This window comes from Canis lupus, chromosome 28 (assembly GCF_011100685.1).
Source record: "Canis lupus familiaris isolate Mischka breed German Shepherd chromosome 28, alternate assembly UU_Cfam_GSD_1.0, whole genome shotgun sequence".
Classification (NCBI taxonomy): Eukaryota; Metazoa; Chordata; class Mammalia; order Carnivora; family Canidae; genus Canis; species Canis lupus.
In genome coordinates, this window is record NC_049249.1 from 15,340,483 (window position 1) to 15,354,244 (window position 13,762).

The 13,762-nt window shown below is 46.2% G+C and overlaps 1 protein-coding gene across 1 annotated transcript in view; it reads right to left on the bottom strand.

The window, feature by feature from the left end:
• Positions 1-2,300: 2,300 nt before the first annotated feature.
• Positions 2,301-13,762, bottom strand: part of ARL3 (ADP ribosylation factor like GTPase 3) — a 36,318-nt gene continuing 24,856 nt past the window's right edge. Inside the window, exons 4-6 of the mRNA XM_038578653.1 lie at positions 13,301-13,351; positions 11,607-11,792; positions 2,301-2,592 (exon numbers count right to left, since the gene is read on the bottom strand). Coding sequence (XP_038434581.1) covers positions 2,545-2,592; positions 11,607-11,792; positions 13,301-13,351 — 285 coding nt within the window. The 3' untranslated portion in view covers positions 2,301-2,544. The remainder of the gene's footprint in view (positions 2,593-11,606; positions 11,793-13,300; positions 13,352-13,762) is intronic.

The following is a 13,762-nucleotide window of genomic DNA, read 5'->3' on the forward strand; positions in this document are numbered from 1 at the left end:
GGGTGTGCGGCGCGGGGCGCGGGGCGCGGGCCTCCAGCCGCCGCCGGGGTGGGCGCGCAGCCGGGGAGGGGCCTGTCCCGCCCCCCCCCCCCGGGGGCTGCAGGGCACCAGGCCTGCGGGGCAGCCCCCCGGCCCCGGGGCTGGGAGGACGCCGGGCCGGGGGTCCCCTTCCTGGCTCCGAATTCCACCTTCTGGTCCCGGCACAGGGGTGGGGCGGGGCGGGGCTGGGAGAGGAGGGAGGACTTTAGAGGCGTTTTTTTTGTTTTTTTGTTTTGTTTTGTTTTTACAAATGGGAGCTTTCAGACTCTGCGTGTTGCAGCCTTTGCTCATCTATCCCGCTGGCCCCTGGAGGGTTCCGGAGGGCTCAGGGGGAAGATGGAAGCTCGGGCCGGCCAAAGGATCTCTGTCTTTAGCTGGAAAGCAAATCTGAGCGTTCACAGAGGCTGTTATCAGAGGAGGGCCAGTGGCTTCTGCGGGCTGGCCGCGGCCTTGGGAGGGCTCTCCCAGACAGTTCCCTAACTTGGTGGTAAAAGAACAGAAACGTTTTGCAGACCATCCACTGGCAGAGTCAAGGTTCCGTGTCACAGTGCTCTCGGTTGCAGACCTCAAGGCAGGCAGTTTGCCCCCTCAGGTAACATCCTTGGTGCTCTATTTGGAGGGGAAAAACCATTTTGCAGGCACTATAGACACATTTCCAGCCTCACAGAAGAGGGATTTCTGGCTCCTTATCATTCTGTTTTGCCTCTGTTCAAAGAGAGAGGCACCTGGGGGAGACAGAGAAGCCAGAGAGGGAGGTTGCAGGGAGCAAGTAGCTTGGCGCTTTAAAAAACCTCACCCGCTTTTGTTTTGCAAGTCCTTACTGGTCTGTCCACAGCAACCCCCAGGGCACATTTTCATGTCTGGTGTTGTTAATGATTTTCACCCAGACGGTCTTTGAATCTGGCCCTGCAGAATCTGCCTCACCTGCACAACTTAGTCAAAAAAAAAAAAAAAAAAAAATGCTGGGGATTGAGGGCCAGGGGCTAGAGTGGTCCCTTTAGTATGTTCCAAGGCCCTGGTGGGTTTGGGAAGGGCCACGTCCCTGGATGAGAAGGCAGCTGGCCTCCCAGGACCCACTAGCCACTGAACAGTCTCTTATTCACACTCTGAAAACCCCTGCGCTCAGGCACCAGAACAGAGTTCAATTCAGGAGCCGAGTGTGGCTCTGGCCTGCTTTCCCATGTCTGCAGCTGAAGCTGGGGATTTCTTACAGCTCAGGGAGACAAGCTCTTTAGGCAATGCAGGGCAGGACACTCCTGCCCTTCTCCATTCAACTCTCAGAGGCACATTTTGCTAACAGATGCAGAGGACGCCAGCAGCCAGGGTGACCCTGGCTCCCCAGGGCATGGCCCCAGCGATCGGTGATCGTACACATCCAAGCTCTTCCCAGCAGCAAACCCTCTCCACCCACGAGCATCCCACACCACCAAGTCGCCAGCACTGTAAAAATTGATCTCCTCTAAAAATCGATCTGCCAGCCTTTTCTCAGTGGAGCAGGTTCATGGTAAAGCCGCATTTATTTTTAAAATCTGATAGCAGCAGCCTATTGTGATCATTTAAACAGAATTCTTTGAGCTTTAGAAATCCCTTCTATAGGACGGCCATGGAGAAGTCGGCTAATCTCAGAGTCTGAGGCTCACTGCTTCACTGAACTGGAGAAAGCCTGTTTACGCTAGCCTGAGCCCTCCATGTGAGGGCTTTTTAAGGACCTTGTAATTTTTCTGGAATTAAACCTCCCACCTCTCCTTACATTCCAGATGTCATTACAGTCAGAAGTCATAAGAATTTGCTTCCCTGTGTGGCTGGCCATGGGAGTTGGGGGGGTGGGGATGAGGTATGTTTCTGTGGTGACTTGTTTGCAAGAAAGGTTTTTTCCCCCTCTCTCTCCAAAGGGTGAGGATTACATACACAGTCTCCTACCTGCATGACAAGATGGTTTAATCATCTGCTATCCCTCCCCTCCCCCCACCAGCCGCTTCCCACCCTAGCTTGGTTGGTGATGGTAAAAATCACTGCCCAGCACCAGCAAACACAGTCTGTGGTTTCAGAACCATGGGAGGGGGAGGAGGGGGATGTAAGGGACAGGTCAGGAAATAAATGCATGCAGCATAAGCTGCTTCTTCCTCTTTTCCTTTCTTTCTTTCTTTCCTTTTTTTTTTTTTTTTTGAAAGAAAAGCCCACTGGAATTGTCTAAACTGCAATGTAATCTCTTGCTCATTTAAAAGATCTCATTTTCTAATCATGTGCTTTGAGACATTTAATACTATTTCAATTATGCAGAGGAAATAATATAATTCCTTTATTTGAAAAATGATACTGAACCTCAGAGATCAGTTAAATCTACTGCTGGAATGGGGATTCTTTTTAAACTGTGTTGTTCCCTCTCTTCAAACAGCTGTAGCTGTACACAGATGGAAAAACATTTGGTCAGAAAGCAGCAAATTAGTGTTTTTCAGGACAGAATTCAGCTCCCGCAGCTCCTGCGTCTCTCCGTTCGTCTAGATTTTATTTCTTCTTTGCACTGACATTTTTGCAGACCCAGTTTATGCCGTCCTTTAAGGGAAATGGGCAGAGAAAGGCATATTAGTTTTAAGAAGGGCACCACACACTCAAGCCCCAGCAGGGAGTGGGGGAAGTGGGGGTGTCCTGGGTCCTCCCTCCCCCACCCCCAGGGGCCCACTTGGGTGACTAGGGACAGTGGCCTCCTGGGGAGGAGAGCACAGGAGGGAGATGGGAGGGGAGTGCCCAGTGTCTGAACTTGAGATGGATCCTCAGGAACTCCCTCTGAAAAAATAAACACATCTGCCTGGATCCAAGGCCTGATTGAAGAGCTATCAGAGATTCCAGCCATTTTTGGCTTTTTCTAAAAGCTGACCTTTGCCAGGGCATTAAATTCAATAAGCCACCCTTCTGGTACCCCAGTGTGTTTACAGTGTGACAGTGTACACTTGGGTTAAATTAAATTTTTTTGGAAAAACAAACCAACTGCAGTGTGTGTTACTAGACACACACTGGGGCAATGTGCATTTATTTCTCTTAGTGCAGCTCTACACAGAGGTTCCAAAGGGCTGGTCTGATTCTTGCAGCTTTAAGCACCACCAAGCTGAGGGACTCGGGAAGAAGGTTCCCTTAAAGGCACAGTGACCTTGAAAGTGTCCTCTCTTAGGCTGGAGAGGGGCAGCGGTAAAAACCACACAATGTCTACAGCCACCTGGCAGGCAGCATGATTTCTTTTGGATGCCAGGTCTGCCAGAGATGACCTCCTTTTCAGCCCCCTCTGGAGCCATCCCTGAATGCTCCCCCGTTCCCCCAGAGTCTCTCTCCGACCTTCAGGGGTGTGCAGAGCTCCCTCAGAAGCCCAGAACAAAATCAAAGAAGGCTCCTGCAACGAATCCCTTTGCTCTGCATCTGTAACACATACTCGCTGAGGTCCCAGTCACATTTGCACATCTCAGGGCATACATGACATGCAGAGCCCCGCATTTCCTGTGACCATGGAGCTAGTAGTTGAACCTGAACAGCTGAGACAGCTTAAAGTAATAAATATCAGCTGACACCCTTGGCCGTTTGGAGCATTAATCCCATAAACAATACATCACTGCAAAACAACCAGCAGGCATCCTATCTCCTGGCTAATCTGACCATAACCTGAATTTACAGTGATTAAAACTCTGCCAGTTGCCATCAGGGCACTTGGGCAGGAGAACCAGATAATCCGTTGGCTGTCCCAGGGCAGACTTTAGGGTGTTTGCCAAGATGTGGCTGGCCACGGCCCAAAGCCCAAAGGTGGACAGCACCTGGCAGCAGCAGTGTGGGCAAGGATGGGGGAGCGCCGAGGTGGGAGAAGATGGACTCCAAATGTGTCTCCAGTTACAACTGGGTCAGCTACTTACTGTGAAAAGCTGAGGCCAATTTTAAGACCGTTTTATGAAAAGGATTAATTTAAAGAAGCATGTTTAATTTTAGTAGCTAATTGGTTTCCAGGAAAAAAAATGCTCACCTGCCAGGAGACAAAAAGATTTTACAAATAAAAGAGGGATGAGCACGATAACCATCTTCTCCTTGCCTTCGAAGCTGAATAGCTCAGCACTTCTGTAGCACTTTCCACTTTCAGGAACCCGTACAAACACTATCAACGGTGTGTGCACCTCAATATTTTCTCCTCTAAAGAGACTTGCCGATTTTATCAAATCATCCTCTCAGAGAAATCAAGAACTGTGTTCCCACACTACACAAATGGTACTTTTTCCTCGTGTTTTATGGCTGATTATGGGGGGGGGTGTTCTTTTATTGTATGTAACTGAACATGAATGTGGTCAAAAGAGATAGGAAAAATATTTACTCAGCTGCAGGAACCCAAAGCAGAATGTGGAGGGTGAGGGGCAGATTCTTCCTGGTATCTGTTATGGAGGTAGAGGGGATTTAACCCGGGGAGTCCTGCTGAGAGGCAGTGTCTTCCAGATGTCCATGAGGGCCAGGGGTGGCAGGCCCCTTCCAGCCAGCCTTGCCGACAGAGGGCGCTCAGAGGTCAGTAGCCACCAGCTGACCTGCAGGGGGAGGGGGGAAGGGGGGGGGTCTTGGGCCCTCCACAGCTGCCGCCTGTAGCCTGGAGTGTGGGAACCTGGAGGGTGGGAAGCGTGGGGAGATTTAAATGGGACAAAGGCTTGTGGCTGCCCTGGCTGGGGGGGGGGGGGGTCTGGGGGCTGCCCTGGTCTGCAGTGTCTGGAGGCTGAGGAGCTGTGCCTTTCTTGTTACTATCCAGGGGAGAACCTGAGCTGGAGGTAAGAGGTGTCGGGGAGGCCACAGTCAGTGGGGATGATGCCCCTTCGATCAAGTAGGGACAAGCTGTGCCAAGCTGCCCCTGGAAAGGGAACTCAGTAGTGTTGTCTGGGATCCCTGAGAGGAGGGTCCGTGTTGGACTGGCCTGAGGAGGTGGTTACAGAGCCTAGCATGGTATCCTGGTATCCGGCCTACAGCAGACGCTAAACTGGTATCTTTTAAATGAATCCTCATAACCACGCTGTGAAGTAGGTTCTGTTAGAATTTCCAGTCAGAATAAGGAAATGGGGACACAGAATTGTGTGAGGCAGGGGCAGGCCGTGAACCCAGGCAAGAACTCCAGCACCCATGCTCTTTAGTCAGTGGCACCTCTCAGTGAATGCCTCAAGCTCAGAGAGAAGGCAGGCCTCACCCTGAAGCTGGGAAAGGGGGGAGACCCGGGTCCATGTTCCTGAGGACTCCCAGCGGCTGCAGGGCCACCACACTGGATGTGCCCCCAGCCAAGCACCCCGCGTGGCTTTGAGGCAGCTCACCAGATATCCAAAGCTGGTTTTGGTCACTTAACTCTCAACGCTGCATGTGGAAGACTGCATATGTTTACCCGGCTGCACGACCCCAGCGTATTAACTATCTGCTGGACCACTGCCTGCAGTGGCGACTCCACACTCAGGGAGAACAAGAGGAGGGGCCTTCTGCTCCTCAGGCTCCTGTCCGTGCACCGCACTGCCCTTGTCTTACTTTGGCCAGGCCTTTTTTTTTTAAACAGATGACTGAGAAAAGGTGATTGTCTACCTGAAGTAGGTTACTGCTTTGCCTCCAGAGAAGGAAGTGAACTCATAGGTCTGTTTAATGGTTGAACCTTTATTGTTAAAAACTGGTTTGACCAAATTTCTGCACATCTGATCTTCGTCACGGGATGACGAAGTCATGGGTAGTCCCTCCTCTGTGCCTCCCCTGACCAACCTTGCTGAAACCCAATCTGAATTGATTAGCTTCAATTCATTAAGACTAAAGAGAGTCCTCGGACCTCAAATACTGAGCTTGGTTTAGCGTCATGGAAAGGAAAAACATTTTTACATTTTACTATGTCATGATATGATTGCCTCCGATAAACACTGGGAGACACAAGGCTGCCCCTAATCATGTGGGTGGAAACGCAGGAGTCCCAGGCCCCTGCACTCCAAGCCTGGAGGTATGCTGCTCCTTTCTAGGGGAAGAGTGGCTTCTGACTGCCATGCTCCTTTGATCTTGCTCTCTCTACCATGTATCCACCACTGCCTGATGGTTGGAAGGAAGCAGTAGTAGCCGTGGTTGCGTGGGCCTGGTTTTTAATGCCAGGAGGACTACCCGATCACATTAAGAAGGGAGGAGCTTGCACCCTTGCTGAGCAGTGCAGCCTATCCCATTGTGCCCCTGGGCTCAAGGAGTCAAGGTGTAGTTGAAGGCAGCACACATAAAGTATTGCTATCAATATTTTTTCTGGTGACAAAGGGTACTGCACCAGAGAGGTAGCAAAATCACATGTCTCGAGTTTGCTTTCTTGGTCTATAGAGAGGCTTGAAAATTTAAAAATAAACCTGAGGTCTGACTTGTAGATAAGCAGTTCCATGTACACTTGGAGTCAAAAATAACTGATGTCAGGCCTTAGAAAGAAGTGGTGAATGTCATTTTTTAAAATACTGAAATTCTGTTGGCTTATTAAGGGATAAGTCCACTCAATCAAGGAAAAAAAGAAACAAAAACGAGAAACTTAGCTAGTGAATGTTTAGTGGTGGTGTGCAAAGCTCACATCAGGCAGGGCTCAGATGGTTTGTGGTCCTTTCCATGTAGGCGAGAGGATTGTGAGCTGGATCATGACTCTTGTTTGGAGAAGGAAGACAGAATGTGGAAGAGATGTGGGAAAAAAGGTGAGCAGAAGGTGGAGGGCGTGGAGAGTAATCCGCAGGGAAATCTGCTAGCTCAGAGCTCCTAGTGGAGGCAGGCCTCTGTTATGACTGAGGCTGGAGGCCAGGCTGAAACTGCTGATCTCTGCTTTGAAAGGAAATTCTAATCCAGTATAATTTTAATTAAACACATACAGCATTTTAGAGAGGGGATATCTTCAACCACATAAAACTATAAGAGCAGAGGAGAGCTGTGGTTCAGGGTTCCAATTCAGGTTTGTAGGTGGAAGAGGGATTGATTTCTCTAAGCCAGATCCTCTGTTAACCATTTTCTAGACACCCAGGGGGAAGAAAGGAGTCCTGGAGCTAGATGCTGTGCACTGGGATAGGGCCTAGCCCCGAGGGCATGCAGGGAGGCTGCTCCCAAGTCTGTGAGGCCATCTGGCTGGGGGGCGGGACATGCAGGTTTCCCATCCCAGATATAGTTCAGATTCCCTTTTCTCTGCATTCAGCCCCTTGATATACTTGGGCCTCTTCCGACCACCCTCTGGACTGTGGGCCTCTCAGCAGGACAGCTTCCAAGATTGATGTTCTCTTTCAGCTTCTAGTGCCATTTACCTAGGCTCTGCTCTTGAAGGTTTCCCATGAAAACCTTCCTAAATCACATGATGGCCGGGCCTCCCCATTGCCATCAATCAGGCAAAGAGAGACCTGTTCTCAACTCTCCCGAAGCCCTCAAAAGTCCATTTCCATAGCCGGCTCAGGGATGTTGAACAACATATGCGCTGCCTGTCCTTGTAAAGATCGCACATATTTATTTGCCTTCTGAATATCAGGTAGATGGGCAGCCCGGGTGACTCAGCGGATTAGTGCTGCCTTCAGCTCAGGGTCTGATCCTGGAGACCTGAGATCGAGTCCCACACCAGGCTCCCTACATGGAGCCTGCTTCTCCCTCTGCCTGTGTCTGTGCTTCTCTCTCTCTGTGTGTCTCTCATGAATAAATAAATAAAATCTTAAAAAAAAAAAAAAAAGAATATCAGGTAGAGCAAGAATCTCAAATACATCCCAGGAATCATTCACTTTCATAGTCTCAAATCATGTGTTTAAGCTACTCAGCTAAGCAGAAGCAATCTATTTGCCTTATCCATCGGGAGGGTTTAGCTCACTATCTAGTGGATCTGCTCACCCACTGGAGGCTGTTACTTACAGGTGTGAGACCCGTCTCACAAATGTGTTTAGATTAAACCCCTATGCTCAGACACAATGCAAATAGGGACACTGTCTTTGAATACCTGAAACTGTATCAGAAATCCCAGGTCTTTAAAAAAAAACCTTTGTACATCTTCTTTCAGGGTCATTAGAGCTGCAGTGCCAGATGTTACTTGATCCATTTAATGTCTGATCATTTTGGTAGGTTTGCCCATGGCTGACTAGCTTTCAGGGAGTAGTAGGTGGAAGGGTGGGAGGGAAGAGTGGAAGGATGAAATAGGAATTAAGGGCATTTTAGTCTTCATGACACAGTATCCATGCCTGAAAGTGATCTTATGGACATTTTTCTAGTGACGTCTTTGATTTTGAGGAATACTCAAAGCCTTAATTAATAAGAATTATTAAAGGCCTGCACTTGACCTAAGCAATGCAAGAAAAGAATTCCATGTAAGTGACTCTTTTTAAAGTGAAACCCAAGAAACTGGCTGAGTGGGCAAGAGCTGAGGTAGGAGGCATTACCTGAGGGAGGGACACAGTCGGTCAATCGGTGCCTCACAATGAAAAGTGTTTCCACAGAAAACTCCCCGACCTTCCTCCCTCCCCAAAGGTTACCATTAGAGGACAATAGACAGCAGATTCCCTTCTTAATTAACATTTTTATTAAATAACTCATTTCAAATAATGGTTAAATTCTCTAAATTTATATCATTCTATTAACCATAATCTAATCTCATTAACCTTGAAATCCCAGTCTTAACTACCCAATTCTATACACCATGGTACTATCTACTAAACTAATTAAGTGACCTTCAAACTATTTCTCCTCCATATAAAATCATTATTTTTCTTGTTCACAGTTCTTTGTTGTATCTCTCTTGATATCATTTCCTGCGAACCTGCTTGCTGAAGGTCCCTGGTCTGAGAAGCACTTTCTGAACAAAATCAAACCACACATGACTTATCTCAGTTGATTCAAACTGGTTGATTTTAAAGACCACCCTTGCCTATCCCCACCATGGGTCTGATAGCTTCCTGCCTCTTTTTTGGCATAAAGATCCTGTTACTTAAAGGGAACTCCATTCCTATGATGGTTGACATAGCCAGGAACACAGAGCTCTCTACCCTCCTAATCTCTGCCTGACTGCAGGAGGAGAGTGGGGGCTGGACAGACAAGGAGTGCTCTCTCCCAACCTCCAGGCTCCTCTGAAGAAGCACCCTTGACTTGAATGCCAATACTCTAAATACTGATTCTAGATAACTCTAGCCCTCCTTTGACATCCATCCTCAAGGCTGATTGAAGAAACAAGAGCCTCACTGTTAATTCCAGCTTTGCTTTTTCTTCCTTTCAATACTCTGGCCCAGGGAAGATTACGGAGCTGTCAATTCCCATTTTCTCAGGGATATGACCACAACATACATTTTTCTCTAGTACCACCTTTGGAGTCTGCAACTCAAGACACTCTCTACTTTCCCTTTTTATTTTTAAGTTATCTATACCTATATGGGGCTTGAACTCACAACCCCAAGATCAAGAGTCGCACGTGCTACCAACTGAGGCAACCAGGCACCCCTGTTCTCTATTTTCTGTATTTGTGTTCTAAACCAGTTAGAAAGGCAGAATCCTCTTCCTGAGGTAGTTTGTACAAACACAAGAAAGCTATTATCTTTTCCCGGGCCTCCTCCTCACCAAAATAACCCCAGGCCTCGTGAATACCATTTTATGCACAAACCAGGGAACCGCCTTAGGCAAAACTTGGGTTTCTTTTTTTTTTCAGTGAGAAGCTAAATAAAATGATCAGAGTTTACCTATCAAAAACATCAAAAACCTATCAAAAACATACCACCAGTATACTTGTTGGATCAGCTTATAAATTAAACTGAAAAAATGCACTTAATTTGAAACCTGATAGACCTATAATCACATATGTAATTGCAATTTATAGAAGAGACTTGAGAAGAAAAAACTACTAGTGTGATTAGTTCCTTTGTCAAGTGGGATTAGAGGGGAGGAAAGAACTTTTCAGGTTTTAGTTTTATATACTTGTACATGAGACTATATTACTTTCCTAACCAGAGTCTGGGACTGAAGGAAATACCTAAGACTCAACACTGGCCCCCTCCCAAACCTAAATCTCACAGAGACACGCCCCCCCCCCCCCCAGAGTTACAGCATCTGTTCTGGGGATGCAGCCGAGGGCCAGCCACTCTGGCTACTTGAAAGCCCCAACACACACACACACACACACACACACACACACACACACACAGCTTCGTGGATTGAGGAGTCTGGAGGAGGTGCTCCTCCTGTGCAGACTGGTCTGCCCTCCGATCTAGAGGCCAAGCATAGAAGCGGGCTCCGGCTGTTTGTGTAACAAGAAAAAAGCCAAAGCAGCAAACAGATGGAACAACTGAGATAATTCTTGGAAGCGACTATTTGATTGAGATAAAAACAGTCAGACAGTTTTAAGACCAATCAATGTCAAATGTCTTAGGGGAGAGGGAAGAAGAGCATTAGAAGGGAAATAGAAAGAGGCTGCAGGACAAAAATTGAGAATCCAATCACAACGGACCAAATTGAGGGATCCCTGGGTGGCGCAGCGGTTTGGCGCCTGCCTTTGGCCCAGGGCGCGATCCTGGAGACCCGGGATCGAATCCCACATCAGGCTCCTGGTGCATGGAGCCTGCTTCTCCCTCTGCCTGTGTCTCTGCCTCTCTCTCTCTCTCTCTCTATGTGACTATCATAAATAAATAAAATTAAAAAAAAATTTTTATAAAAAACAACGGACCAAATTGAGAGAAAAGCAAACTGGCCATGCAGTTATGACACACGCCATATGGCAATGAGGGAAGATACCATTTCTTCAGATGTTGTTAAACCCCCTCAGCATCTTTGAACAGTACTGTCTGGTTCTCACAGCACTGTCACTTCCCTGGCAGGTACACCAGATGTTTAAAATGAAGTCTGTGCGGCATTCTGGGGCTCTGGAATAAAGAAGCAGCCCTGAGTGTCAATGGGTTTGAGGCTGCTTGGTGGGAAGCATCAGAGCTGAAACTATTTATCATTCTTTGAAGATGTAGGCTCTCAGGTATCTGGGATACAACCATTTTCTGCCCTAAATTCATATCAAATGAGGGGGAGACTGCTCTTCCAGTTTGTAGTTCCTCAGTATAAAGTGTGGGGCTGTCAGCAGAAGCCTCCCTGTGGGAAACCAACCTGAAGTAGCAGGAGAGACACCAGCCCTGAGGGCAGTGGAGTTAGCCAAGAGAAAAATCAAAACCCTTCTAGGGTAACTGGTATGCATGATTGTTGATGGCTGTTACCTTGGGAGCACAAGCATTTAGCATCCATAATATTAGACACAACACAAAACCCCCAACCCAATGATCAAAGAATCCTAGTTAGAAAGCATCTTCGAAGATCTTCTGTTCTGACCTCCTACCCAATGGGGTAGTTTGTCCCTCAAGTGGGGTGGTTTATCTATGGCTTTCCTGCAACAGTTAATGATTATCAGATTGGTTGCTAAGTAAAAAAGAACCGAACTCCTCCATGCCCTTCACATCCTGGAGTGGTTCATCTGCCAATCAAAGGCTATTTGTTTTATATCTTCTTTCTATCTAGCTCAGTTCAACCAATAAGACAGACTACGTTGGTTGGGCACCATGTTGCCAGGTAACCGAGCCTTCTGGTAATCTCACCTGAACGCCCTCTCCTGTGAGAGCTGAGCAGGACTGGATCTGCCAGACACGGTCGCGGATGGTGTGCAGGTTCAGTCCTTCTGCAATTTCAGAGGCAGGGGCTGCCGTGAGCAAATCCTGCTTGTTAGCAAAGATGAGCACTGGCACACAACTTAGTTTTTCTTCCTCCAGTAATTCAGCTAGTTCCTGGATCATTTTGGGAATGGATGGGAAGGGAAGGATGAAATCTATGATATTTAACCATGTACTTTTAATTAGAAAAACAAAAAACAAAAAACAGAAGTGTTAAGTTAATCAACTAACAACTTCCAAGGGCAATGGTTCTCAAACTTGAGCCTATGGAAGAATTTCCCGGCAGATTCCTGGGCCCATCCCAGAGATGCTGACTTTGGAAAGTCTGAGATAGGACCTAAGAATCTGCATTTCCACAGGTGGCTCTGCTATGGATTCAGAGATCATTGAGAAACACTGGTCAAAGGAGAAAACAAGTTGTAGATAGATATTTAAAATTTAGGATTGCTATCTACAAATGACTTTCAATGCACACACACATTTTTAAACTAGAAATGACAATGACTTTAGAGTTTATAATTCTGCTTCATTAATCTTACTTTCAAAGCAAGAATGCATGTGCACTGCACTTCATCAAACTCACATCCTAGAATAATTATCTTAGTCCACCTGGCAGTATGTCTGATATTTTGGTTATTGGTTGGGGTCTTAATTGTATGTTGATTCTGTCTGCAATAAGCATAGGAGATGGTGTGTATTTACCTGAAAGGACCTACCTCTTCCCTATTAAACTCTCATTTTAGCTACTTAGGACACTTGGGCTGTCAAAGGGAATTGGATAGTTCAAGAGACAGATCATTTTATAACTTTTTTACCTCTAAGGTCATGTTTAGCATTGATTCACATGAGTGATGATATAGAAATCATCAAGGTATGGAAAAGAGTTCCCAAACTAATTTTTAGGAAAAAGGAACATAAACACGGGGAATGCTACTTTTGGAAGGCCACCTGTGATAGTTTAGGATATAGGCCAAGGACTCTGCACACTTTCCTAAAGAGGTCATTCTACTCTTTGCTTCTTATCAGTATACTCCATCTGGGTAAAATGGTCTATGCCCACTGCTTCTCTATTTAAAATTGTGTACACAAATCTCACCATGTAATCATGTTGACATGTACTTTGCATTTTAAGGCACATTTGGGTTCAAAGTATATCTACCTCTTGATTGGAAACAAGAGGAGCTTAGTCTTGGCTTACATATTTCTTCCCATCCCTTCACAAATTTGTCAGAGGTACCCTTGGATCAATTAAGCTGGTATTGAAAAATGTACGTAGAAATGACAAGTGAATTGTTCCTCTGGGTTCATTTCTAAGTGGCCTGGGAATAACCCTGAAGAGCTTTTGGGCATGGGGGTAAGTTCCATTTATTTCTATTGTATTTATTTAATTTGACTAAAACTAAAAGGCTATCATTAAAAAATAGTTTAAGGGACTTTCAACTAATTTCCTTTCACGCAACTTTTTTTTGGTAACTGGTATTTTTGCTTGCTTGCCAGAATGACTGCGTTGTTTAAACTGCAAAGGTTAAACAAAAAATACCTCCCTCGCTCTCATACGTTTACAAGGTAGATTAATGAATACCTAGTTATTTGGAAAATATCTCAACAGAAGAATTATTTACCTGACCCGTCTCTTCAAATCTTTTTCTGTCTGCACTGTCAATGACATATATCTGTGAAGTAAAAGAAGGTTACTTCAATAAGCAGAAATGGAAAAAGACAGGGTACCTTCTGGAGAAGGAGCAGAGGATCCTCAGTCAGATTTCTCATTACCACAGCAAACGGAAACTGGCTGAAAAGTCTTACCTCATCTATGGATGCCAAATAAACTAATTAATTAATTAACTGATTGATTAAATACGGATACCCAGAAAATATGCCAAACAAAGCTTCAAAGTAGATGTCAGGAGAGCCAAGCAGGATAAAAATAGGTACATTTATTATACATTCACTAAAAATTCTTGTTTAGATTTACCCTATCAATCCTTGTTACAATTCTATGAGATAGATTTCATTATCTTCCCATTTTATATGTAGATAAACAAAAGCCTAAAGAAGTTAAGTATTATGCCCAAGTCCTTTTT